Source organism: Thamnophis elegans, chromosome 4 (assembly GCF_009769535.1).
Source record: "Thamnophis elegans isolate rThaEle1 chromosome 4, rThaEle1.pri, whole genome shotgun sequence".
Taxonomy (NCBI): Eukaryota; Metazoa; Chordata; class Lepidosauria; order Squamata; family Colubridae; genus Thamnophis; species Thamnophis elegans.
This window is the reverse complement of record NC_045544.1, coordinates 89,959,039-89,984,625: the sequence shown is the minus strand read 5'-3', so window position 1 is coordinate 89,984,625 and position 25,587 is coordinate 89,959,039. Positions and strand designations below refer to the sequence as shown.

The 25,587-nt window shown below is 35.7% G+C and overlaps 1 protein-coding gene across 1 annotated transcript in view; it reads right to left on the bottom strand.

Moving 5' to 3' along the window:
* The window catches only part of USH2A (usherin), a 517,131-nt gene that overhangs the window by 155,783 nt on the left and 335,761 nt on the right, over positions 1–25,587 (bottom strand). The window contains 8 exon segments of the mRNA XM_032216063.1: positions 1,188–1,300; positions 4,857–5,056; positions 6,091–6,258; positions 6,261–6,299; positions 11,379–11,542; positions 13,148–13,229; positions 13,232–13,269; positions 16,956–17,290. Of these exon segments, the coding sequence (XP_032071954.1) occupies positions 1,188–1,300; positions 4,857–5,056; positions 6,091–6,258; positions 6,261–6,299; positions 11,379–11,542; positions 13,148–13,229; positions 13,232–13,269; positions 16,956–17,290 (1,139 nt within the window).

The window sequence follows — 25,587 nt, the reverse complement described above, 5'->3', positions numbered from 1 at the left end:
GGAATAAATATATCCTATAGGCATATTTCCAAAGATTTAGATGTTAAAATGTTGTTATTTAGAAAAATACAGGTCTCTTTCTTTCTTGAAGAAGTAGACCAAGTGCCAGTTTCTGCCAGTAGTGTAATAAAATCTGATTAACAATAATATATACGCAAGAGACTTATTGTTGCCATAATTTTGATACATCCTTGGCAATGGCTGTATAATCTCTATGTTGGCACTCATGCATCCTTTTAGGAAAAAGAATGATTACATTTGTCACTATGAAAAACGAATTTCCCATAATATGGAAGAAAAAATATAGAACCGTATCTTCTATAGTAAGTGCATTACAGATAAACAATTTCTTTTACACTTATTGCCTTTTAATATTGTGAATTATTATTCTAATCAGGCTAATATAGTGGGAGTAACCACAAAAGCCCAAAGACAAAGGTGAAGCAAAACCGGGGGGGGGGGGGGGGGGAGGAATTGAAGATCCTTCCTTGTCATACTGATTTAATAGGAGGAGTGGAATGTAATAGAAGGAGAAAGACAGATGAAAGGTTGACATGACTTCCTTTATGTTTAAGTCTGATCAGTTTCCCATTTGGAAAAGAAAATAATGGAGATTTGGATACATAAACTGATGAACCTTCTCACTCAATATTTGCAAACAAAGTCAGAGAAGTTGCTTCATGATATAATTAAATCAATACGAATTTGACATAGGACTGATTCACATGTTTCTCAGTCCTTCACTATAAATATTGCTTTGGGAATCTCCCTATATTCACCAGTAATGCCTCTATGACTTCTCCTTTTCTTCCAATATCTTCAGGCTAATGAAATCATGGCCTTCTTGCCAAGCTAAACTCTATGTGAGATTTGAGATTGTTTCTGTATAGAGACACAGAAGAATGGTAATGCATATATGTAGCATACAGGCAGCTTCAGGAGGACTTTCTTTACAGCGGGAAATGAAGTATCAAAAATACATTGGATTAAAACAAAGTCTAGTGTGAAAGACAAGATGTAAAATAGGCAGACAGATAGACAAACATACACATTGTAACCTTCCTTCCTTATATTCATATGGAAATAAGCATTTATCTTATAGCTCAACTTACGCTAATATAATGACTTTTAGCACCACTGAGTCTTTATGAATTAAGGTAGAAAACAAGGCAAGTACATTTTAATACCTTGAACCAAGGACATCGATCCATGGTGGCAATAAGTCTTTTGGCACATCTTCTGCAGTTCTGATTTGGGTTCCATTACTTCTCACACAAACATTCCTTCTGCAGGATTCAACCTAGAATAGCAAGTATCAAAATGGGGATTTTTCTTCGTTCAAAATTTGAAATCAAAATAGTAGCAAAGCTAAATTTAATATAATGGTGAGAAGGGAAATTATTTTGAATGGTGAGCACAAAAGGAAAATAATACAAATCAGGAAATGGACAAAACCTGTAAATTAAAAAAAAAAACATTAATCAACAATGGTTAGCCTGTGGATTATAGGAACATCTAAGAATAAATACTTTTTTTAAAATTTCCAACAGAAGCACTTCATAGCAGAAGAATGTGCTAATGATTTTTTCCCCACAAAATGAACCATTTTAAGGAATACCTACCTATGTGTTATACCTCAGTAAGTACCAGTGAGCTATAGTTTAATCAGTTGGGCATCTCCCTAGTAGCAAAATGAAACAGACCTATATAAACCAGGTACCAGCTAACCAGGAGTAAAGCTCCTTAAAGGTAAAGGTCCCCCACACATGAGTGCTAGCTGCTTCTGGTTCAAGGGGCTCATCTCCATTTTTAAGATGAAGAGCCAGTGCTGTCCGAAGACATCTCTGTGGTCTTGTGGCCAGCATGATTAAACGCCAAAGGTGCATGGAGCGCTGTTACCTTCCCACCAAAGTGGTCCCTATTTTTCTACTTGCATTTTTTAACTGCTACGTTGGCAGAATAGCCCTTTTTCTTCTTTATAAATGAGCAGGTTCAAATACTTACTCAGCTAGCACGAAGCTCAACACAAGGTATCAAGAAATCACAATATGTAAATTAGATAATTATCTTATTCAAATGGTATTCCCTCTCAGGAGTTTGACAATGATAACCCATGGCATCTGATGCCAGTCAGCCACTAAGATATATTAGGGAAACAATTTTAGTGCAATACAGTATCTAAGCAAAATAATGCATGCCATTTAAATTTATTTGTATTTAAACTTCATTGAAAAAGTATAGGATTTCTTTAGCTAAGTTATCCCATGATTAAGCTAGTATTCATAACAGAATGATAGACCAAGCCATAGGACTGTCTAGAAACCTTTTAAATTGTTATAACCTATCCTAACTGTATTGAGCATGATCCAAGTGTTCCTCATACATGGAGAATTTTCATTCTTTCAACAAGTTAATTTAACTTCCTCTCAGAGTTGTCTTTTGCATTATCAACACACCCAAGATGAGGATACGGTATGTTTTTCAATGTGAGTTACAAAAATAGTAATAATAGACTTAGATTAATAGGTTTGGGATAGAACACCCAGAATGTTGCCACTTCACCTTTGTAAGTCTATCAGCTTCCTTTCCTCTCCTGTCCCAAAATAGAAATAATGAACCTTTGTATTAATGTTTGATGAACTCTGAAGATGAAAGTCAAAATATGACTTCCTGAGTTTATAGTGCTTTAAATAGATCCAAAGAAAGACGAATAAAGTCACCTTTGCATCAACAATAACAAAAAAGGTCATTCAATATGCCCTGGGTACGAATTGACAGATGTCTACACATGACATCAAAAAGCAAGACAGACATCCATTTAATTATAACTTTAGGAAGCTGAAGATTTGATAGGAAATGTAATAAGGCCAAAAAAAAGTGGAGGGGAAGAAAATCAACAATTAAATCTTTGGATTTTACCTGATATTTCAGTGCTACAGACATTGGCACAAATCCTGAAGTATGAGAAGCTTAAAAAACTTAGCTGATTAATATATAAGGCATCAATAATAAATCCTGAAGTCTGAAAACTATTAAAAGTTCTTGGAATTATACTATGGTAGAAGAAAGACAAGTATGTATCCATATGGAAACTAGAAAGTTATATGTATATTCATAGGGAGTGGTTTGGGGTTTTTATTTTTTTAATAAAAGGGGCTGGAATGTGGAAATCCGTTATAGTGTGCCTTTGTGTGACATTTATTTATTGCATGTTGCAAATGGATGCAAATCGTAGGACAAAGTATACATGATTACTGTTACGGGGTCCCCATACATCATTCAAAGAAAGCTAGTATCTGAGTGAGGCAAAATAAAATAGGAAAGTTGCAATTAAAGCAGCATTTGAACAAATGAATCAAACCCATTATAGAAATGTATTTGTATGCCTTTTCTTCACAAATATTCATAAAACCTGCAAGTTTCTGAGGAAGCCTAAAGAGAAGGAGGAGGAGAAAAAAACCCCAAAGGGTTTAAATATTAATTGTATTTTTAAAAGACTGGGATTTCTTGGCTAAGATCATCCTATTCCAGAGAAGAAGGGGAGGTAGGGGAACATGATAAAAGGCTACGAATGCAATATCATTATTTCTGGTAGTTCATGTTTTATGCATGCCTGATGTTTCTAAAACAATTGCTATTTTGTTTTAATCAGTAGGAGTTGGATCTCTGTAATATATATAAGTTCAGCATCACAGGAGGAAAGGAAATTTAACCCTGGTAATTTTAAAAGAGGGACTATATATGTGTTCATATATGTATTTACATAGTCCTTCTAATGTATATATTTTATACACTGTTACTGATAAATGCATTTGGTAGCTTTATCAATACACCTTTGTAAATATTTACCCAGATGGCACATGTATCTATTAATAGTTCATTAGTGCATTTTTTTCTAATAATTTAGAAAATTTTGTATTGCAAAATTGCAATACAAAAATAAATAAATAATAAATAAAAAATAAAATACAAATACAAATAAAACAAATTTGTCCCATATTCATAGTTTGAGGCATTAATATATTTGCATGTATTCATAATACAGGTTTTAACATTAAACTATTTTGTTTTAATTTTTAGTAGCATTTTCAATTTATCTTCTGAACATAAGAGATTGTTAAAGATACCTCATCCTATTTATAATTATATATATTTTAAAGCTCACTCACTCACTAAACCAGTAGATAAAACATGAAAATCACAATTAATTAGGATAAAGAACAAAAACTATAATTGCTCCAAAATATCTCAAAAGCATTAGAAGAAATATTATGGTGTATAATACAAGTATAAAACAGTACTTGACTGTCATCAAGGAAATAAAATCAGATTGATCTGATCATAACAACTGAAGATAAAACAAGCCAGAATGACCAGGATATTCTGGATATTTAATCAAGAATGGAGATAATAATTCTTGAGAAGAACTTGCACAGAAGCAGCAATATAGAATAATACGTTCCATTGTTTTAATTATTCTTCTAACACTGGAACACAGTTTCTGTTCAAAGGAGATCTTTTGGTATCTCTCTTTAGTAAGCTGCAAACTAGACTGTAAAATCTTTGGACATTTTAATCATTTGCAAAAACTCAATTATCAGTAGGGTAGCACATAGATATGTGACACACATATAGCATATATGCAGTATTAGCAATATTAATTGACTATTATTTATATGTTTTACATATTCCTAATTATTCCATGAATTATCAAAGTTTCATATATCACATACAGTATACAAACATATGCCATTTAGATGACTGTACTCAAAATGATATATGGATTGTGTTAATATCTGTACATCTATAGAGGCACTGACATGAAACTATATACAAGAAAAAAGAAATATTCCAACCTGTACGTCATAAAGAGTGAATGGAGACAAATCTCCTAAAATGAAAGATCCAGGCACCTTCATTCTGGTCTCATATCGGTTATTTACGTAATAGAATATTCTGTGACAACACCATTTGAGTTTTGAAGGTGATGCCAAAATGACACGTACAGCTGTACTATTGATGATGACAATCTCTGGGGGGAACAAGCCCTCTGGCTCTAGAAATAGAGGAAAGAGAATAAACTCCATCTGCCATTGTAAAAACACGTGTTTAACCAAATACACATTAGAATTTAGATTTAGGAAAGCCTCTGCTACTTATCTGCTAGTTTGTTAAAATGTTTGCACTGTTTTCTAAATTGACTTGTTTTAAGCTCAGAGACTGTGGGAAAAGGGGATGGTAAAAACCTTTGTATCCCCAGCCTGGCCTTAATTTGCTTTACTATAAGTTTGACTAGAGGATTGTGATTATTTATTTAACTGTGCGACCTCATTTGCAATTATTCAGTATAGTATCATGTTTCGACTACACACACCCACACACACACGCACCAAGTTATCTTCTAAGGGTGACATTTCCCTATAGCTTTTATTAGTATCATAACTTGAATGTGTATTAAATTAATATTAATGCTTTGATGATTACCACAGATAATGATGAAGCATTACCTTTTTTAAAAACAAATAACTCCCATCTTTCTTAGCATAAATTACACATATTATTTAAGCTTGTCATAAATAGCTATGTAATGGAACTATTTGTATCTGGGTAAATCCATCTTTACCAGTTGAAAAATTGTACTTCCAGTAGGCTCCATTTTATAAATAAAAAGGGGGATGAACTTTGGCTTTGCCAAGAAAATGCAATCCTGACTTAAAGTACTTGCTAATGACCTGGAACACTTGCTTCTGGGATAATGATATTATAATGTTTATAATGAGATTTTACAAAGCCAAAAAGATTAGAAAAGCTATTCCAAAAGCATTTGAAATTCACAAGTTGCTTTTTCCATTCTTCCCCTCCCTCCAGCTTGCCAACTGGTTTGGAAATATGTCAGGGAAACACTCTGAGTGGTTGAATTTACATCTTTCATTTCTGGTCAAACAGTTGACTGTCATGTCACAAGCAGCCGACTTCACAGCATTAAAAAAACCACTCTTATTTTCATAATGGAACAATGACAGATTTCAACTCTCATAAAACAGTTAATCAATTTTCAGTTTTTTAAGTCGAAACCAAGAGTCAACCTACCTACATCTGGTGTAATCACTTGCACAGGTTCACTTGTGATGCTGTGAAGTCCACTGAAAACTTGAAGCAAAATCTGATAGTGTGTATTTGGATATAATTCATCAATAACAGCACTATTTTCACTTGTGGGGATCTTTTTGGAGTTTATTTGGCCAGTGTCATTCCAGGAAGTAAATAATATTCAATACTTCCTTCAACATCTTGTAAGGCTGTTTCATGAATAAAAATCTGGTTATGGAAATGAATGGAGAAATAATAATCACACAGCTTGACATAAAAATGACTCCAAGGATGTTAGAAGTGCAAAGTTATATGTAAAGGGTGCAGTTCAAAGATATTCACTAAGTGATAAACTCTGTACTGATGATATAAATATTCTATAGGGGAAATGCTTTGTAGGCAAATCTTATGTTCAGTCCCTTCTGACTCTTCCTAACCCGATGAATCTCATTTCACCAGGATTGTCTGTTGATAAATTCTTTGAGCTCTTTTAAAATTACACTTGTATTATCTGGAATCGCTCCACCTTGTCTTTTATCGACCTCTTTTCTACAGTATTGTCTTTGATTTTCCCGGGTCTTTTCCAATGAGTCTTGCCTTTGCATTATGTGTCTAAAATATTTAAAGTTTAACTTCATCATTAGTACTACCAATGAACATTTTGCTTTCCTTCATGTAATATTGAATGATTTATTCTTCTTGTAGTCCAAGGTGTTTTGAATCATTTATCCAACAGCATATTTTAAAGGCATCGGTTTAAATAGAGTGGTACAAAATCTATTCTAGACATAAGAGTATGAGGAGAAATGCAACAGGGTTTTCCCTCTCCTTACAATACTATAGACAAAGTTTTTAAACAATAAAGACAGTGTCCCAAAAATATTCTTTCTGAGTCTAGAAGAATGTCTTGAAAATTATGCCTTATGATCAGGAAGCTTTGCTTCTAGGGTCATTTTATAAAGGAAAAGAAGAAGTTTTTTGGCACATCCTTTACCATGTCCATATCTCAGTGCTTCAGAATTCAAGTACCATTAGATACCCATATAATGGCAGTTAATATTAAACACACTGGAAGGATGGAGAATACAATATCTATTTCAAGCTAAATGTGGATGCCCAGGTGACTATTAGAGGACTATGTTGAATACCAGATTCAAGAATCAAGGACTGGGATCATAATACGTATGATCTCTTGGGGTGAATTTCTGGGAAAATGTATACGACATATCACTCTAGTTATATCAGGACAAAAACCATCAGTTGGACTTGGAAACTAAGCAGCACTGGACTTTAGGAAGAAAATCACTAGGAATTCTAAGGTGTCAGCTAGGTTTGAGATGTTGGAAAAGGTTCGGTATGGTACTTGTAACAAACAATTAGAGAATTCAATTTGATGGGCTAGAATGAGAAGCTGGAAAATATCCTGGAAGAAAGCAATGGCAAACCCCTTCAGTATCAGTACTGCAAGGCTGATGAAGTTACTAAGAAACAAGCCTGATTTGAGAAAATCTTTATCTTCTTTATTGGAAGGTATCTGCATGTGAATGAATGGACATCTTGAATTTCTAAGATCAGAAATATGTTTTAAAAGTTCACAATGGGAAGATTGCAGAACTATTGCTTTTAATACAGTTACTTAATACAATAGCAGAGTTGGAAGGGATCTTGGAGGTCTTCTAGTCCAACCCGCTGCCTAGGCAGGAAACCCTATACCGTTTCAGACAAATGGCTATCCAACATCTTCTTAAAGACTTCCAGTGTTGGGGCATTCACACTTCTGGAGGCAAGCTGTTCCACTGATTAATTGTTCTAACTGTCAGAAAATTTATCCTTAGTTCTAAATTGCTTCTCTCCTTGATTAGTTTCCACCCACTGCTTCTTGTTCTACCCTCAGGTGCCTTGGAGAATAGTTTGACTCCCTCTTCTTTTAACACAACACATAACCGTTAATCTTACATAGCTTGTTTAGAACTTCAAATGAATGCTTTAAAAAGCAAAGGGGAGTTGGGGGGGGGGAGAAACTTACAGGCACAATCTCAAATTTAACAATCTATGAATTGATATTTCCAGATAAGTCATCAGAATGAAGCTTCTGTTTCTATTTTATTTTATTTCTGTAACTTAATTTTAGCAAACCCTCTGTTTCCAAAACTCCTGCTCTATCTTTCACCTCTGAACCTTCCAGCAACAAAGACATAAAAGAAAGTTGTTTTCAAATGATTAGTGGGATGGGGGGGATTTCCCCCCAGATCTGTGACAAAATAAAACATTTGGAGGCAGGGAGATTGCTTATTTGCTTGGAATGAAGCATATCAAGCAATGAAAGAATAAATAAAGGTTTGCTCTAATGACCCTCACTTGATGTTTAACCTTTGCATTCATAAACAGGTATCTAGGAAATTTGTGCAGTAAGAATGAAAATGAAGCCAGATTGCATTACCTTTATCTAGATGGTCAGAGGTTTGAATTACTAAAGTAATGAAACTTCAGCAGCCTGCTTCAGATCTATTAGGTTTGTCAGTTTTTATAAGCATGCTTACTTCAGGCATCCAATTATAAATATAAATTTTAGTGGAACCTCTATTTGCCGAGAGTCACTAGTAAGTGCTTACAGACAGATTTGCATGTACATATTGAAAAATTAACCTACTGCTTTGATGGACAGGTAATCTGGATTAAATGGATATGTTCCTCTCAAGATGACATAGCACAAATGTGTATATTTGCATATACAGAAAATCCATAACTCTTCTGGAAAGGAAGATCAGGCTGTACAGAAATGCTGGCATTTGAAAATAATATGACAACCTCAAAGAGGCTTGAATTGATGTACTGTCCGTTTAGAACTTCTTATGCGGTTTCACTTTGTGAAACACATCCAGAATCACAAGCAAATGTGACTAACCCAAATCTTCTTAATTAATCACCTCAGAAAGAATGTTGTAGAATAAAAAAAGGTGGAGATTAAAAAAATCCAGAATACTCTTTGGGAAAGAGGCTGCAATGTTTGGAGAACGTTATCTCCCCTGCTCAAAACACTTGAATAACCTGAAAGACAAGAAATTCAAGACCGATAAAATGAAATCCTTAGGACACCACACTTAATTAGTGGAAGTTGCTACCATGAGATACACTGTTGACCAGAAATTTGAATTTCTTTACAATTCTTAAGAAGACCAAGAATAAATGACAAATTGTAAGCATGGCTATAGATTATATCCAGTATTGAAGGCAGTAAATATTTTGTTGCTGCTGGGCAGATATTGCTACTGTTCTTTTTGTGAGTTTCCAATTTTCTGAAAAAAGAATTCTTCTTATATTCTTAATAGACTGTACCACATATATTTATACACATGATTCAACTTTACCAAAGAAGGATGAAGTTTCCTCTAATATATGGCTTCCCCTTCTTCGGTATATTATGATCTCAACAGAGGAACAATGATAAGAGAAATAAATTTCTGAGAAAGTTCCTACTGCTAGCTGTGGAATGAAGAATGAGTTGCAACTATTATGCTCCCTTATTTCCTCTTTTCCCTTTAAGGTACCTGTCCTTAACTCTTTTGGGAAAGATTCATGTAATCAGAAAGAAGATAAGAAAAAAGACTAAACATCAGAAAAGAATTAGGTGGAAGAGCATCTGATTGTGACAAGAGATGTAGTTGGTAACAAAGGACATCGCCAAAACTCCTGATTGTATCACAGGTTAAGGAAAAGTGATTGCTGTCCTGCAGGGGTGGGTTTCTCGCCCCGTTCCAACCGGTTCGGTTGGAACGAGGCCGGCGGCGTCCTCGCGCACGCACGCGGCGTCCTCGTGCACGCACGTGGCGTCCTCACGCACGCACGTGGCGTCCTCGCGCACGCACGTGGCGTCCTTGCACACGCACGAGGCGGTGCGCGCATGCACGCATGCGGCACGCGCATGCACGCGCGCGGCACGCACATGCGTACTAGCGTCTGCATGATGCTCCAGCTGCTCCTGGAGGATCGCGCAGGCGCTGTATGCATTCTGCGCATGCGTGGAAGCGCAGAATTCGTAAAAACCGGGTAAGGAGCGGATACGGGTGTGCGGGCGCGCGCGGGCGCGGGGGGGCTTCGCCGTTCCCGGAAGTTACTTACTTCCAGGTTCGGCGACCAACCGATCGCAGGGACCAGTGCGAACCGTTCGAAACCCACCCCTGCTGTCCTGGCACTGACAAATTTACAGCAGCCCAGAGGGCTTGGCATAAAGTCCCTGGCATTAGCAAGTGGTCAACCCAATGCTGGTCTTTTTGAAGCTCAGATGCTTTTAAGAAACCCAGTTCCTGATAAGAAAGCAGGAACTTACAAAACAGCATGGCAATGAAGGCAAGGCAACATGGCAGATATCTAGAAAATTCAGAACAGCAGCTGCAGCCTCAAAAGACCAGTCAATGGAAGTCTGTAGCTATAGATTAGTCTGTAACTATAGTTAGTCTGCAGCTATAGAAGAAATAAATTATTTGGACATTTTTTTGGTCTAAGAGTAGACTTGGCTATGGAACTGAGTTTATATTGATTACTTCGTGGATGTTCTTCAGCAAGATTGGGAGAGGGAAGGGGAGACATTTGGATGAGGTTTCTTGCTGATATAAAGTTAGGTGTGATCAGTGTTGATATATTTCATATTCAGGTCAGACAAAAGATGTAGTCAAGATTCTATCACACTCCCAGAAAACTGTTAGGGTCTGGATGAGGATGAATAGATCTAGGAAAGGGCTTTCCAAACTGTAAAGTGCAGACAGAGTACAGAAAACTTTTGGGAAGTGCAGACAGAGTCCAGGACAGATGTGGAGAATCTTTTAGGTACATTGTTACAATAAATCCACCTTTCTAAAATTTCTTTGTAGATTAGTGTTCATTTTGGTGTTTGGATTTTTAGAGGAGGGGTGTAATGAAGATTACACTAAAGTGAAGTGTGATGGCAAAAGATTTAGGTACCCCTGATCTAGGTTCAATCCTAGCAAACTTAAATAGCTTTGAAGTCAGAAGCCTTCTGATGATGGGCATATTTCATCTTTGGTTCTGCATGGGATCATGCTTTTCCATGCAGAAATATTCATAAATTGGGGTTCTTCCTGGATTCATAGCTCTGCTTTATCGATGCAATGCCTCTAATAGAATTTTCGCATCACTCTAGTGTGCAAAACTTTTAAAAATCAGACACTGGGGAGTCAGCCATTAAGCAAAGAGAAACAACATTCTTTGTATATAATTGAAAGCCAGTTGTTTAATGTTAGATGATGGATATAATCAAGAAGAACACTTACTTGGAGTGGTCCATTTCACTTCTATAGCTGTGTGGTTAAGAGGCTTTGCAGCAACATTAGTGCTTTTCTCTGAAAATCCTGCTAATGTTGTAACAACCACTTCTTCACTTGACGTATATCCTACTTCATTATGTACTTTCAGCTTATATGCATATGTTGTATTCCTAAAGGATATGATTTGTATCATTAAAAAGGGAAAAATCATTAGAAGCATTCAGTTTAAATATTGACTTTACTTCAGATTCTAACCAAAAACTACATTAGAAGAAACATTCAGCAAAGCTGCTATTTGACTCACAAATTTGTGAAATTTTGAGTCAAATAGCAGCTCTGCTGAATGTTTCTTTTCAGTTCAATAAATTTTGGTAACTATGTTCAGTTATGGCAATTGCAAGCCCATTTTTTTTAAAAAAAGCAGCTTAATTTATGATCCAATTTAATTTCGTTCTTTTATCTTTTTTTTTCTTTCTCTTGTAGCCTACATAGCTCTCACTAGTTCCAGAATGTTTTTTTAACCTCTTATAAAACACTACTTGGAGGCGCTATTTCCACTTACTTCAAAGTTAAATCCTGATTCATTAATTTTATTCCCAACTCCAGATACTTCAAATGTATCCTGAACTCTAGTTTTCAAAAATTCCTTGCCTTTAAGAAAATGTGTAGAACAATATTCAGGCACGGCAATTACAAGAAATTCATAAGAGCAAGAAAGTTCAGGACAATATTTCTGCATTTGTCAACAAACCACAATAAAGCTAGCTTAACATGATGTATGAACTTCTCTGCAAGGAAAAGACAGTTATCCAAGCCACTGTGTTTGGTTTATTGAAAAATCTTTTTACAAAAGGCTTAGATTCAAAAGAATTTATAGAATTCAGTCAAAGAACACAGAATAGACAATTACTGTTTTTACACAATGCCACAAAGTAGTTTGATTTTGGCTTAGTAATATGTGAAATCAAGTTTTCATAATGAGTAAATCAGTTTTTAAGAATGTGTTTATTCATGAACAGTGATTAAACAAACAGTTGTTTAGCAAAATACATGAACCCGGCCTACAGGTTTAAACATGCCCACCATAAATACAGACTCCAATAGCATGCTCCAAGGAGTGAAAGAAATGTAACATATTTTTCACTAAATGAAGATTTTCTGGTTATGCATAATAGGATTAGAGGTCCAAGGGATCAACAGAAGAATATATTGATGGATTGGGATTGATGATTTGTTATAGAATGGGACATCTTAGAATAGGACAAAGACAGGTAGGTGGAGGAAGGTTTGTAAAAAAACAAGGACAATAAAGCCCTAGATAATGCTTTACTTAAACAAAAATGTTTTCTTAAGAAAAAGCCACAACTAAAAGAGTCCAAGGTTTCTAGGGCAACACATCATAGTTATATACTCCAAATCTCCTCCATAAATATTTCTCAAACCCATGAACAAGCTAGCAATAGAATAGAATTGGAAGGATGCTGGATGCTGTGTACTTTAATGAAATAAGTAAAACCACTCACTCAATATTCCAGCAGTTCACTTCTTACTTTCCTGAACATTTTTTTAAAGCAAAACAAAATTGTGCAGAGCAGAAGAGTAGGTAACCAAACCAAACAAAAGTGTAATAAAGGCTCATGCCAAAGGAGATGACAAAAAAATTCCATTACATAATTAACATGTTTGCAACACGGAGATGCAAGGAACGCTTTGAACTATTAAATACGGGCTATACAAAATGCCAGCATTTGTTTTTATAGTTTTAGTAATCTTACCTGCTAAGACCCTTATCTTCATAAAACCACTGAGTTCCTGAGTAAATATTGTCCCAGAGATTTAAATCTTCAGGGGGATTGATGGAAGTGGCTGCTGGATTTTACGTCTCAGGAGCTCATATCTAACACAAAAGACAAGCAGAATGGTGGGATTATCTTAACTAATGTTATGACAAAAAAGGTTGCTTTCAAAAGTCACACATTATTTTCTTTTTACAGCTGTAATCTTGTTTTTTTAATATTTTAGAATTTGACACTTTTCATAACTTGTGTATTAGTTTCAGAATGGATGAGGGTTTTTTAAAGCAGTTCATTTATTAAGAAAAAAATATCTGACTACGTAATAGTGTGTTTGATGAAATGTTTGCATACCTTTTTAGGATAATTTGACAGGGGGTTGAACAGGCAAACTTGTTTTATATAGAAAAAAGAAAGAAACTATATGAAAACGTAACAAGTTTTTTTCTAGCATAAACTTTATCTGCTGTGTAACTACTCTGATTTGATTTGATTTAATAATAAAGATTTACCCTTGAAAGTTGTGAAATAATTACTGGTCAGGAGACTATGATAAACAGTCTTTATATCAGCTGCTTTAAAAAACTGATTTTCCTCTATTTATTTGTAAATGTATTAGAATTCTCTTTGCCCTGCATTTCATTTTTCCTTGTGTGACTATTGTTCAGAAGTGAAGATTTGTGCCATCAAAATGTCACTTCCCATGAAGAAGAAAGTGGTTTCAACAGACTTGAGAAGCTAAAAGTTTACAAATGTATGTGTATGTATGTTTATCTGAGAAGAAAGAAAACCAATGAGGTCTCAACACATTCAATGGCCCCAGAAAAATAGAAAAAAATAGGAACAGCAAATAAAATGTAGGAAATATTTTTTTTCCAGAATTCTGATTTAATCAAATAACATAATTAATTTTAGGACTCAGTCTACTTTGAGATGGAAGGATCAGTTTAATTCAAATCTGAATGATTTGCACAGGTTTATAATTAGGTCTACTCTAAAGCAGACTAAATATTAATCTCCTTAACATTTCCAAATTTTATACTTGAGTTTAAAAAAAAATCTTTAGAAAAGTATTTCTCAGGCAAGAGCCTTTTTCCCATGAGGTTTCTCTCTTTTAAAAAGGAAAGAAAAAAAGAAAAAAAAAAAGAAAGTTGCTTGAAGTGACTAGAAATTTCAGCTGTCAAGCCCTTGGGAGCTCATGACCTTGGAGGAACAGCACATACTATCTTTTCAAGAGAGACTGCTTAGAGGTGAGGAACTATGGTTCCTTTATGACCAGTGGACTTCAACTCCCAGAATTCCTGAGCCAGCCATTCTCAGGAATTCTGGCTGAGGAATTCTGAGATTTGAAGTGCCCTGGCCATAAAAGGGCCATAGTTCCCCACCCCTGTCTTAGAGAAAAGATGGACAATCCCAGGCAACTTTTTCAAAATGGATTCAAGGTTCTGGTAGGAACAATACCTTATAATGACCATTGTTTCTCAAGATATTTTAAGACCCATTTTGAATACAGAGTAGCTGCCATGTGAACAATCTCAATGTTTAAATACTATGAATATATATTTTTATTAAAACAATGTCCTAAGATATATTTGTAATGACAGCCTTCAGAAGACTTTGCCAAATTTATCAATTGAAGATCCTTAGGAGAATTATATTCTAAGAGGTATCCCAATCTGAGAGGTGCAACACTAGTGTACTTTTAATTCATTTCTTTCATTTGCATCTTTTCCTTTTGATATTTCTATGTGTACTGAGGCATGAATAGAAATTCACAAAAATGTATTTTTGTTATAGCTGTACATATTATTCACCTTAGGTTAACTGATATATACAAGTATATATCAGTTACAAGCTTTGGTTGGAATGAACAAAAGAAAAAAACAACAACCCACTCTCTGAAATTTTCAAATACAGTATTTTATACAGTGTTTGTTTCTCTTTGTAAGTAATCTTTAATTCTTCAGATAATCACTAGGGAAAATTGAAATGTAATACCAGTCAAATATTCTGCTGTCTCCCCAACATAACCTCTTCAGTATTTCATTTTATCACCTAATCATCACATTTCAATATACCCAATAATATGTGATAAGATAGGAGAAGATAGAATAGAATAGAACAGACAGAATAGAATAGCCTTATTGGCCAAGTGTGATTAGATACACAAGTACTTTGATGATGAAATAGTCTCTTGGGGGTAGGGGGGAGAGCTCTATTAATTTCTCCTGGCATCACATTCTGCCAAATATTTATTCCAGTTCATAATTTTTTGACACTGTTGTAACACTGGCTTCCCTCCATGAGCTCAAAACACCTTACATGGGATCCCCCTTTCTTTTATCCTATTTTATCTTTATACTTTAGGAGCAATGTAGGGTTGAGAATAATGCCTGGCCAAAAATGAGCTTCAATAACTAAAAAAGAATATGAATCATATCTTCTTATTTATAATCCGACTTCTTAATCCCTATGACATACTAAGAGATCATGAAGAAGAGAAAATTTGTTAGTACAAGTTAATATTACATTAATCCTCTCACCAATGTACAGTAAATGCGTAAGATTTTATAGGTGAGTCCAGAAGGAATTCTTAATAATTAGTCTTTAGTAATTTGCTGGTTATGTACTAAGCAAAACTAATTAAGAATCCCTTCTTGCATCTGAATAATTTTAGGTTAATAACAGAATTGCCAACCATATTAAGTATGGTTCCTGGCTTCAGAAGTAGAGGCCATTTTGACTCATTCTGAGAAATCCCATTCTTTGAAGCATAAATTGGATGAAAATGGAGTATACAATCCCATTATTTAGAAAAATAAATAATTATTATGGATTAGTTGGAAAAATAGTAAATGGCTCTAATCTTTTATAAGGACAGCATTAATTTCAAAAGGAAGTTTTAAAAGGTATCTAAATTCCATAAAGTAATTATGTTGGGGGGGGGGCTTGAGCTACACACCTTTAAAAGTTGTGTTAAATGCCAATAGCATTTTACATTTTTCACCAGAATCTATAAGAAAAGTAGATACTTTAAGAAATGAAATGTGCTAAATTAATGATAATGGATGCAATGTTTATTAAAATTATGTAAATTTAATGCTATTTAATATAGGTTTGGAAGGCAGAATATATAGTAAAAATGGATTTTCTAGCAAGGAGTATCTGTGGCAAATTTCAGGCAGATCAGTTGATGGGTTTTTCAGCAAAAGGAAAGGTTGCATCCTTTCTGAATGCAGTCAGGGATTGAGGGCAGGGATAAATATGACAGATTAAGTCACTCATATTTCCCTAAAAGCAAATAAAGTTCTTAACCAATCAGGTAGATAAGAAGCCATAACTCTTATCTATGGATGGAAGATAGAAAACAGGAAATAAATGCTTAAATTAAGAGTGCATATCAATTTCTATGCCCTCTCTTCTCCCTCCTCCCCCATTTTGATTGGCATAACTGATAGTTGTCTGATTATAAGGGTCACTCTCATTTGAGGGCAGACCTGTCAATCAAGAATGCAGTTAAAATTCTTTTTGGTACTTGAAAGAGACCCTGGAATGCATGGTGGAAAGACAATTTTGTGTCTGATTTCAGTTTGGGAAAGGACATATTGGAGAAGTATATCCTATCAAATGAGTCAAAAACTAATTTTAATTGTCCCAATCCAATCTGAGTTTATGTTGAGTTCTAATAATTTCAGGCAGTTCTAGGTAGTCTAACATGTTTTGATTAAATAAAATTTATATACAAAGTTAAGTTTTTGATGGAACTCTTATATATTGTTCTTTCCATTACCTTATGTGATGTCCATTGGGTTTAGATGGTGGTTGCCAATACACAGTAATGACTGACTCATTAATTGGGGTCACAGTCACAGAACTGATATTTTGGGGAAATGTTGGAAGTGTAACCATATATGTTGGTAAACTCTTGGTGCACCCTCCAATGTAATCTCCACCTCCTGTACAAGCTTCTATGGTGACCGAGTAATTTGTGAAAGGAATCAGGTTGGTTACTACATGGCTCATTGAAATTGTCAAATTGTTATTTATAGTGATTCGAGGGTTCGGCATGTGGATCTCATAGCTCAAAATTTCTCCATTTAAAATAGAAGGAGATTCCCAGGAAACCTAAAACAATAAGAAATGGATTAGAATGAAAGATTAAGAATTTTACAAGGTTTAAAAAATAGTTCTTAGACCATCATGCTATTTGTAAAGACAATTTCACTTTCAGGTTTTATACAAGAAAATATGAATCCAATATTCATAAATATTTATCATGGGACCTCAGATTATATGTGGTCCGTAACCTGATGTTCTAATAGAAGAAAATATTTATACTTCAGGGTTGAATTGTGGAGTTCTTGATTCTCTTTGAGCTTGATTGTTTACTTACTGACATTTTTTAAAAATAGTTTTAAATTTTATTTACAAACATATAAAATACACATACACAAAACTTAGACGTACACCACATTTACACAATACAATATGAACAGGAGCTTCCTGTTCTTTCTAATAGCAATTGCCAATCGATATCGCTCACCTTATATTATTTCTCCTTCTATTTTATTTCATTGTATTCACCATTCTTAACCCTCTATCTTACTCCTCTGTCTGTTATATTGCCTGATTACCTCTAGTAAGTTTAAACCACTTGATACATATATATGTGTTAATTCTCCTTAACTACTATTTTTGGGCTTGTCTTCCTTCATTGATCCTTGTTTCTTTTCTCCATCCACCTATACCATTTATCCCATATCTGGTAGTATTCTGTTTCTTCTTTTCCTGGATTTCTTTTGTTAATTTGTCCACTTCAGCACAGTCCATAACCTTTCTTATTATTTCATCTTCATTTGGAATTAATTTGTTTTCCATTTTTGGGCAAAGACAATATTTTGCCGCCATAATTATATGTAATACTAGTAATCAGAGGTGGGTTTTCAAATCCTGGCATTACCAGTTCACTTGTGCTTGCATGTGTGTGACGCTTCTGCACATGCACATAAGCATCCGGGCGGGTGGGTGGAGCGTCCCGCGACCGCCACTACCAGTTCAGCTGATCCAGGACAAACTGGGAGGCAACCCCACCTCTGCTAGTAACCATTGCAACTTGCAATGAAGAGCTGTAAAGATAGGTGTTACGATGTGTTAGAACAACTATAGATGTTAAAAAGAAAAGGGAAAATGTTAAACCCTAATCTAGTCTTATAAATCATTGGACTAGGACTCAATCTTCTCCTCACACACATACCCATCAAACCAACAATGACCAGAATTGGCCTTGGACAAAGGAGTATCATTGTGAAACAGTCCTACTAACTAATCCCCCAAATCACCAGAATGATATCATAATCAATACTATCAAAAGACACAAGAGATCAAGGATGATTAGGAGGGTTGTACTACTCCATGTCACTAAAGGTTATTCATGAGTGAAACAATGTCATCTCAGTGCTACATGTTGGCTGGAAACACAACAGAAAATATTCAATTTAATGTTTCTTCCAGAGCTCTAGCTGTTGCTATCAAAAAATATAGTCAAGTCTTTTCCATTTCAAATTCCTTTGGATTTACTTCTCATAACATCATTCTCCACTGGTATTAAACCTAATAATGACTCTCATTTTTAATCAATCTAGGTGGCAAGCTGTTCACCTGTAAAGCATGCCATTTAGTTATGAGTATTTTTTATATCAGTCAAATGTAGTAAAAGATAAAAAAACCAGTTTGTCCAGACATTTGGTAAAGTATTGCACACAAGTATTGGCTGAGTTCTTTAAGATGGTTTTCATTGGACAACTTAACGCAATCCTTTAGCAGATCAGGTATCCTATTCTGAATTATGCATGTCTTGGATTATCAGACATAGAAAATATACAATAAAATACAATTTTACTTGCCTATAAACTCTGGAAAGCTCACGATCAAAAGAAAAATTATATTTGCATTTACTTTTGAGCTCAAAATGAAACTGAGGCTTGGGAGGCCTAGTGTACTGGGCCGCCAAAGGCCCACCTCCTGGCATACCCATGTTCTCCCTCATACTCCTCAGGCTCCCCACAGTCCCTGTGCTTGTTTTCCTCCTCCAGGTTCCTGCAGGCCTCCCTGGGTCTTTTCAGGCTTTTTCCCACTGCCACCAGTTCCCCCATGGAGCCTTTTCCCTCCCACTCGTCCCTACAGGGCTTGGGCTTACTGGAGCTCTCTGCTGTACTGCAGGGACCACTTTAGGGAAGAATAATGCAGCTCTATCGTGTGACCATGTGGTGTGATTCTGGAAGTGGTTGCCCTTTTCCAAGCATTCACATTAAGCTACAGTTGTTCAGAAAAGGTGGCTGCTTCTGGAGTTGTGCCATGGCTGTGCAACAAAGCCTCCATTCTGCTACCCTAATAGTGCTGCAGAAAGCTCTAAACTTTCTCTCTACTTTTTGTTTCTTCTCCCCACTATACTTATCACATCATGACAATATGATAATACCAGATTAAAATTATGCATGTATTGTACGCATTGCATTATTTTTACTTTTTTTGTGTTTTTTTCGAAATGACATTCCCCTGAAAAGTACCATATTTTCAGACTATAACACGCTCCAGACTATAAGACGCACCTAGCTTTTGAAGAGGAAAACAAGAAAAAAAATCTGCCTCACAACATCCATCCGGTATTCATCTGGCCTGTTTGCCACCACCCATTTGTTGCCGTGGTCCATTCTGCGTGGCATGGTCACCATGGCCCATTCACCCCCCTCCCATTCGCCACAGCCCGTTCGCTGCTGCCTGTTCACCATGGCCTGTTTGCCACTACCTTATTTGGCATGGCCTGTTCCCTGCCACCCATTTGCCGCTGCTGCGACCCGTTCTTGAACAGCTGATCAATGCTTCATGAACCCCTCCCCGCCACAATATTCACTGTAGAAGACATACAGACATTTTCACCCCACATTTGGGGGGGGGGGGAAGTGCATCTTATATGCCTAAAAATAAGGTAATCGTTCAGTCATAGAGATTTAACTACAATTTGGATATGACTTCAAACTATTCTTGATATATCCAAATTGGTAGACCATATGCAACAATAGCTCAGATTTTTTTTTCTGTCCGCTTAGGGGTAATGAGCAACTATCCTTTTTTAAAAAAATCTCATTCCTCATGGGCTTTGGCTACATCTTTCTGATGTCAGTTCCTATTATTTTAGAAGGTATGATAATGATTGGCTATGGCTCTGCGTGAGCCACCACTTTTCAATTTTTCTACACTTAGCGTGGAAGTTATATTTATGATGTACAAAAGTCTTTAACACTTTTTCTATTAAACCACTAAGACTTTTTTCTATTAAGCCACCTGTTTCAGTCAATTCCTATAGGAGTCATTTAAAGCAAAGTTTAATTAATCAGGCTGCTTGAATTTCTTGCAGCCATTTCACGTTTCTAGGGCAGATGCCCAAGATCTGATTAAGTAGCTGTTTTCATTTTTATCAAAGAACAAGTGATTACAAGCCAGGAGAACTAGTTATGGAATTGGCACAAAACTATTTCATTATTAACGTGGAGAAAACTACTACAACTTCATTGAAAAGTTAAGAAAAAAGTGACTAGCTCTTACTGCACAAACCCAATAAAACAAAACATTTGCAGTTACTTGTAGAATCATCCTTCTGGACCACTCTCAGATTGATGCTAGATAAAACACGGTGGATTCTATTCCTTCTTATGGCTACTATCATCCTGCTCTTCTCTTAGATCAACCATTCAACATTACAGCATGAACTGATAGCCCTAGTCCTAAAAACATTCCTACTTAACCAAGGGAATGTCTCAATTTCTCTCTCCCTTGCAATTTTGGTGCCCCTGCTATGCTAAAGATATTATCCAGCATTAAGCTTTCATCCCATTATCTAAATATCAAAGCACCTTAGGTTTTCTATCACAGAATAGAAAGGGGCAGCTATATTTCCCGTTTGAAAAACAATGAGCTTAGAAAACTTTTTAAATAAACATAATCAAAACCTTTCAATTCAAGGAAAATAATTCTAATGAAAGAAAGCACAGGGTTAGCAATTCTGTAGGACCAAGAGTATATTAGAATAGTCCAATCTTTTTAGAGTCAAGAACATTGTTGGTTGTTCTTTTCAATAATAAACTGTATAATATAGCTCTGTCTTTGTGAACTGTCTCTCCAAAATCATTTCATATCAGAACAATCCTGCAGTCCCGGGACATGTTACCAATGTGTCACCAGACATGCTAAAATATGGGAAATTGTGAAAATTGAAAAAGAAACTGGCAATTGTAACAAGCCTCTCTATCCTATCTTCACATTGTAGGTTGGTGAGCTATTTACAAAAGCACAATAGTCTCAAAGTTTCAGCTCTTTTTCAAACCGTCAAAAGCTCAGCCTCAACCAAAGGAACTTTGCAGTCTAGAGATACAATTGTACTAAGTTTTGTGAATTCTACACAGCATTGGATCATTCATATTGATGTTATGACTACATAAAACCAAAACTATGCTACTCTTTATATAAAATTCTATTCCAGTTCAAATAAGGATTTGTACTCAAAGTTTAGAGACTGATTGTTTTGACAATCACAAACTTCTATTAATTGATGTCCTTACTTTCATAAAAGAATAATCTTCCCAACTCTTCTTACAAGAGGCTATTTCAAGTATTTATTGACCTGTCCCTCAAGCAAGTGCTTATTTATCTTTTGCCTATAAGACCTCTTATTGATGATATTAACATGACAAGCATGTGGCAATAAGAGAACTGACCCATTTATTTTAGCCTCTGAGCAGAACTAGAAAGTCATAAAGCTTTTGCAGTTCTGTAAAATAGAGCTCTGTAAATTATTTGCATTCTTCTCTGTAGCTTTTCTACAGAGCTTCTATTAAACTGAAGCTGTTTTATAACTTAAATGTTAAGGGATACATAGGACATTCTCTGTAGTGTTAACAAGTTTATAAGCAGGTAAAAGATAATGTGGTAATTGCTTCTATTTTGATTGAAATAGGCAATGAAAATGTTTGACCACAAATGTTTTTATATACATTTATGAAATATTGATTGTAGTTATTCATACAGTTAAAAGATGCTCAATTTCAATTTTGCATCACTGATATATGTTTGCCAACCACAAAGATCTGGTGCAACTTTACCCTTTTTTTAATTTCCCCTGCCTGTCTAATGTAGATTCAGGCCTTCCAACATCTCATCATTTTAGTGATGCTAAGACCATATTCATGACTTGAATTATATCATTTTTTTCCTGTAATGTAATAATGAGATTTTTCATTTCTGAGCTTGTATTATTTTCCTCTGACAGAATCTTTATTTTCTCCATTTTAGACACTGGAAAATTAGCAGCATCTAAAATCTCAACTGCAGTGAAATTTTAGGCAGCCAAAGGAATTTGAAAACAAATCCAGAATTAAAGGAGCAAAATATAAATATAGATTGGTGGCCATATCTCAACTACAATCGAGATGCAAAAAAGACGTAAAAGAATATGGAATATACATAGAATTACAACAAATAGATAAAATTTTAATTGGCCCGGAAAATAAATTCATAACAAAAATTTACAAATATTTATTAGAAGTAACATTAGAAGAAGAAAAAGTTAAAGGTTTCATGATAGCGTGGGCCAAAAACTTTGGTTACAACATAGATCTAGTGGATTGGGAAAGATTTTGGAACACAAATTATAAACTAACACAATCAGCAGCACTTAAAGAAAATATATACAAAATGTTTTATCGTTGGCATTTATCACCAATAAGATGGCTAAATGTACCCAAATATGAAGCCGACCTGCTGGAAGTTTTAAAAAGTACAAGGGACCTATTATCACATATGGTGGACCTCCCCGGAAACACAAAAATATTGGACAAAAATTTGGAAATGGGTGCAAGAAATTACAGGAGAACAGATAAAATACAAACCTGAAATCTTTCTACTGGGAATAATCAAAGGGAAATATACAACGAAAATTAAGTACATATTAACACATCTGCTAACTACAGCTAGAATAGCATTTGCCCAATGCTGGAAACAAAATAATACCCCCTCGGATGAATTAGTGATAAAAAAACTTTGAATTGTGCAGAGATAGACAAATTAACACTGAAATTAAAAGATAAAGAAGAGTCGGAATATTATGAAATTTGAAACAATTGGTACAAATGGCTGCAAAACAGGAACAAAATGAATTAAGCAAAAAAACAATATATATATATATATATATATATATATATATATATATATATATATATATATATATATATATATAGAACTGTGTATAAAGTGTGTAAATATAGAAGTGAAATATTATACATATGTACAGGTATGATGACATAACAATGTTGATGTAATGACTGTAAGGTGTTGTAGAAGGGAAAAAATAATAAAAAAATCTGTCGCAAGATAAAATCTCAACTGCAACTGAACATGGACAGGCCTCGACTATCCAATTAACTGAATTTTGTGTTGAATTAAACACGACCTAGTATCAATTTATAATTCACACTAAACTGAATATTGAATATTCAAACACTCATTAATCACGATATAACTGTACAAAGCTGTTGCCACTCTGTACATCTGGTGAGTACTTTTCCTCTGCAACAGAGATGGTGACAGGACAGTGATATGTGTTGCATCTTGTTGCTGCCTCTTTAATGTTTTTTTTAATTTAAACACATATTTTTCTAAGCATCTGGATACCATGCAATCCCAAGAAAAGCTGCCTGTACTCCAGGTACAAGAGCCACAGACCACTAACCAAATATTAAGAGTTCCATCCAGTGCCAGAGAAAGTACTCTATATATGTAGTACAATAAATTCTGACATAATGATTGAACATAATATTTACCATTGCAGCATAACTTTAGCTAATCTGATTTAGAGTTAAGAGGTTTTAAGACATTTCTCATTTTAAATTATTATTGCTTGGTAATGTTATAGCCCAGCAACAGCCTGTGCTGCGTTCTAATTGGTCGGGCGAAGCACAGCCTGTGATTGGAGGTTCTAATGACAGTGGGTGACCTGAGGGTATAAATACCGGACAGTTGTAACAGATTTCTGAATCGCTTGTCATCTTGTCATCTGGTACTAATAAACATCATTGCTATCTGATCCATGGCTCCTGCGTTCCTTTCACCCAATCTATAAAACTGGCGACGAGGGTGGGATCGCGATTCCCGCAGAGCCTGGAATAAGAACAAAACTAAGCAATAAGCCAGTCGCAACGCAACCAAGCAAACGCGAACAGAAAATACTTTGAAGACCTGTCAGAGCTGCAGCAGCAGTTGCCACTGCCTCAGGTTTCGCCTCCGATCAAGCCAACCTGAGTAGATCCACAGGCACGGACTCCTTCAGTCACAGGGACGGGCAACCTACGCTTAACCTTGGCTGAAGCCGCTGCCTCTGCTCAGGGACGAGCTACGAATCGCGTTGGCTCAACCGTAGCTGAAGCTGCCTGTCTGCCTGCCTCTCTGCCACGAAGATCTACCAGACACAACTCTAGAGTCTATCTGGTCTACTGTTAGCTACTGTTACAAACGTTCGTGTTGCAATAAACGGTTACTGTTGCCTAAGAAGCCTCTGATTCTAGCATACAGCTTTCCAGCCTGCTCTACTGCCTCCCGAGAAGCCATAGACATAGACGCTGCAGTCTTTCTTCCTCCAGAGCCAACCGCTGCTCCACCTGGGTTTTCCACAGCTGCCAGCCTTCCAAGGCCATTTGCATTACAAAGCTGCTTGCCTCCCAAGGAGCAACGCTAGTAACTCTGGCCACTCAAAAGCCTGCCTGCTGCCTTCCTAACGAGCCAGGAACAACTCAGCCGCCTCCAGGGCCGGTCTCCACTCTCTAACAGAAGCCTCCACAGCCATTTCAGAAGCCTACCATTCTCTGCAGCAAAAGTCAGCAGAAATCCTGTCAGCTAAATCCTTCCAGCAACAGGGAACCTGCCTGCATGCTGATCGAGCAAAGCCAATCCACAAAGCGGATAATCTCTTCATACACAAACTTACAAGTTATACTGCCTCCCTGCCGCTGCTGGCCGCTGTTAGATTCAGGAGCGAGCCAAAAAGACTTGATTGAAGGTCCTGAACCAGTTAACTGGTGGGGGGGAATGCAAATGTGTATATGTAAATGGTGTATATGCAAATAGGAATATGAGGATGGAGTGTCTGGTTAACTGGGGGGAAGGAGAGAACACAAATTTGTAGGTGTTGAACATAAACACAAGAACACAAAAATGCAAATAAATTGTAAATGTTAAACATGAACACAAGAACACAAAAATGCAAATAAATTGTAAATGTTGAATATGATACAAAAAAAATGCAATTAAATTGTAAATGCAATAAATAAATAGATTAAAAAAATGCAAACAAATAACACGCTAATTGACACGTATGT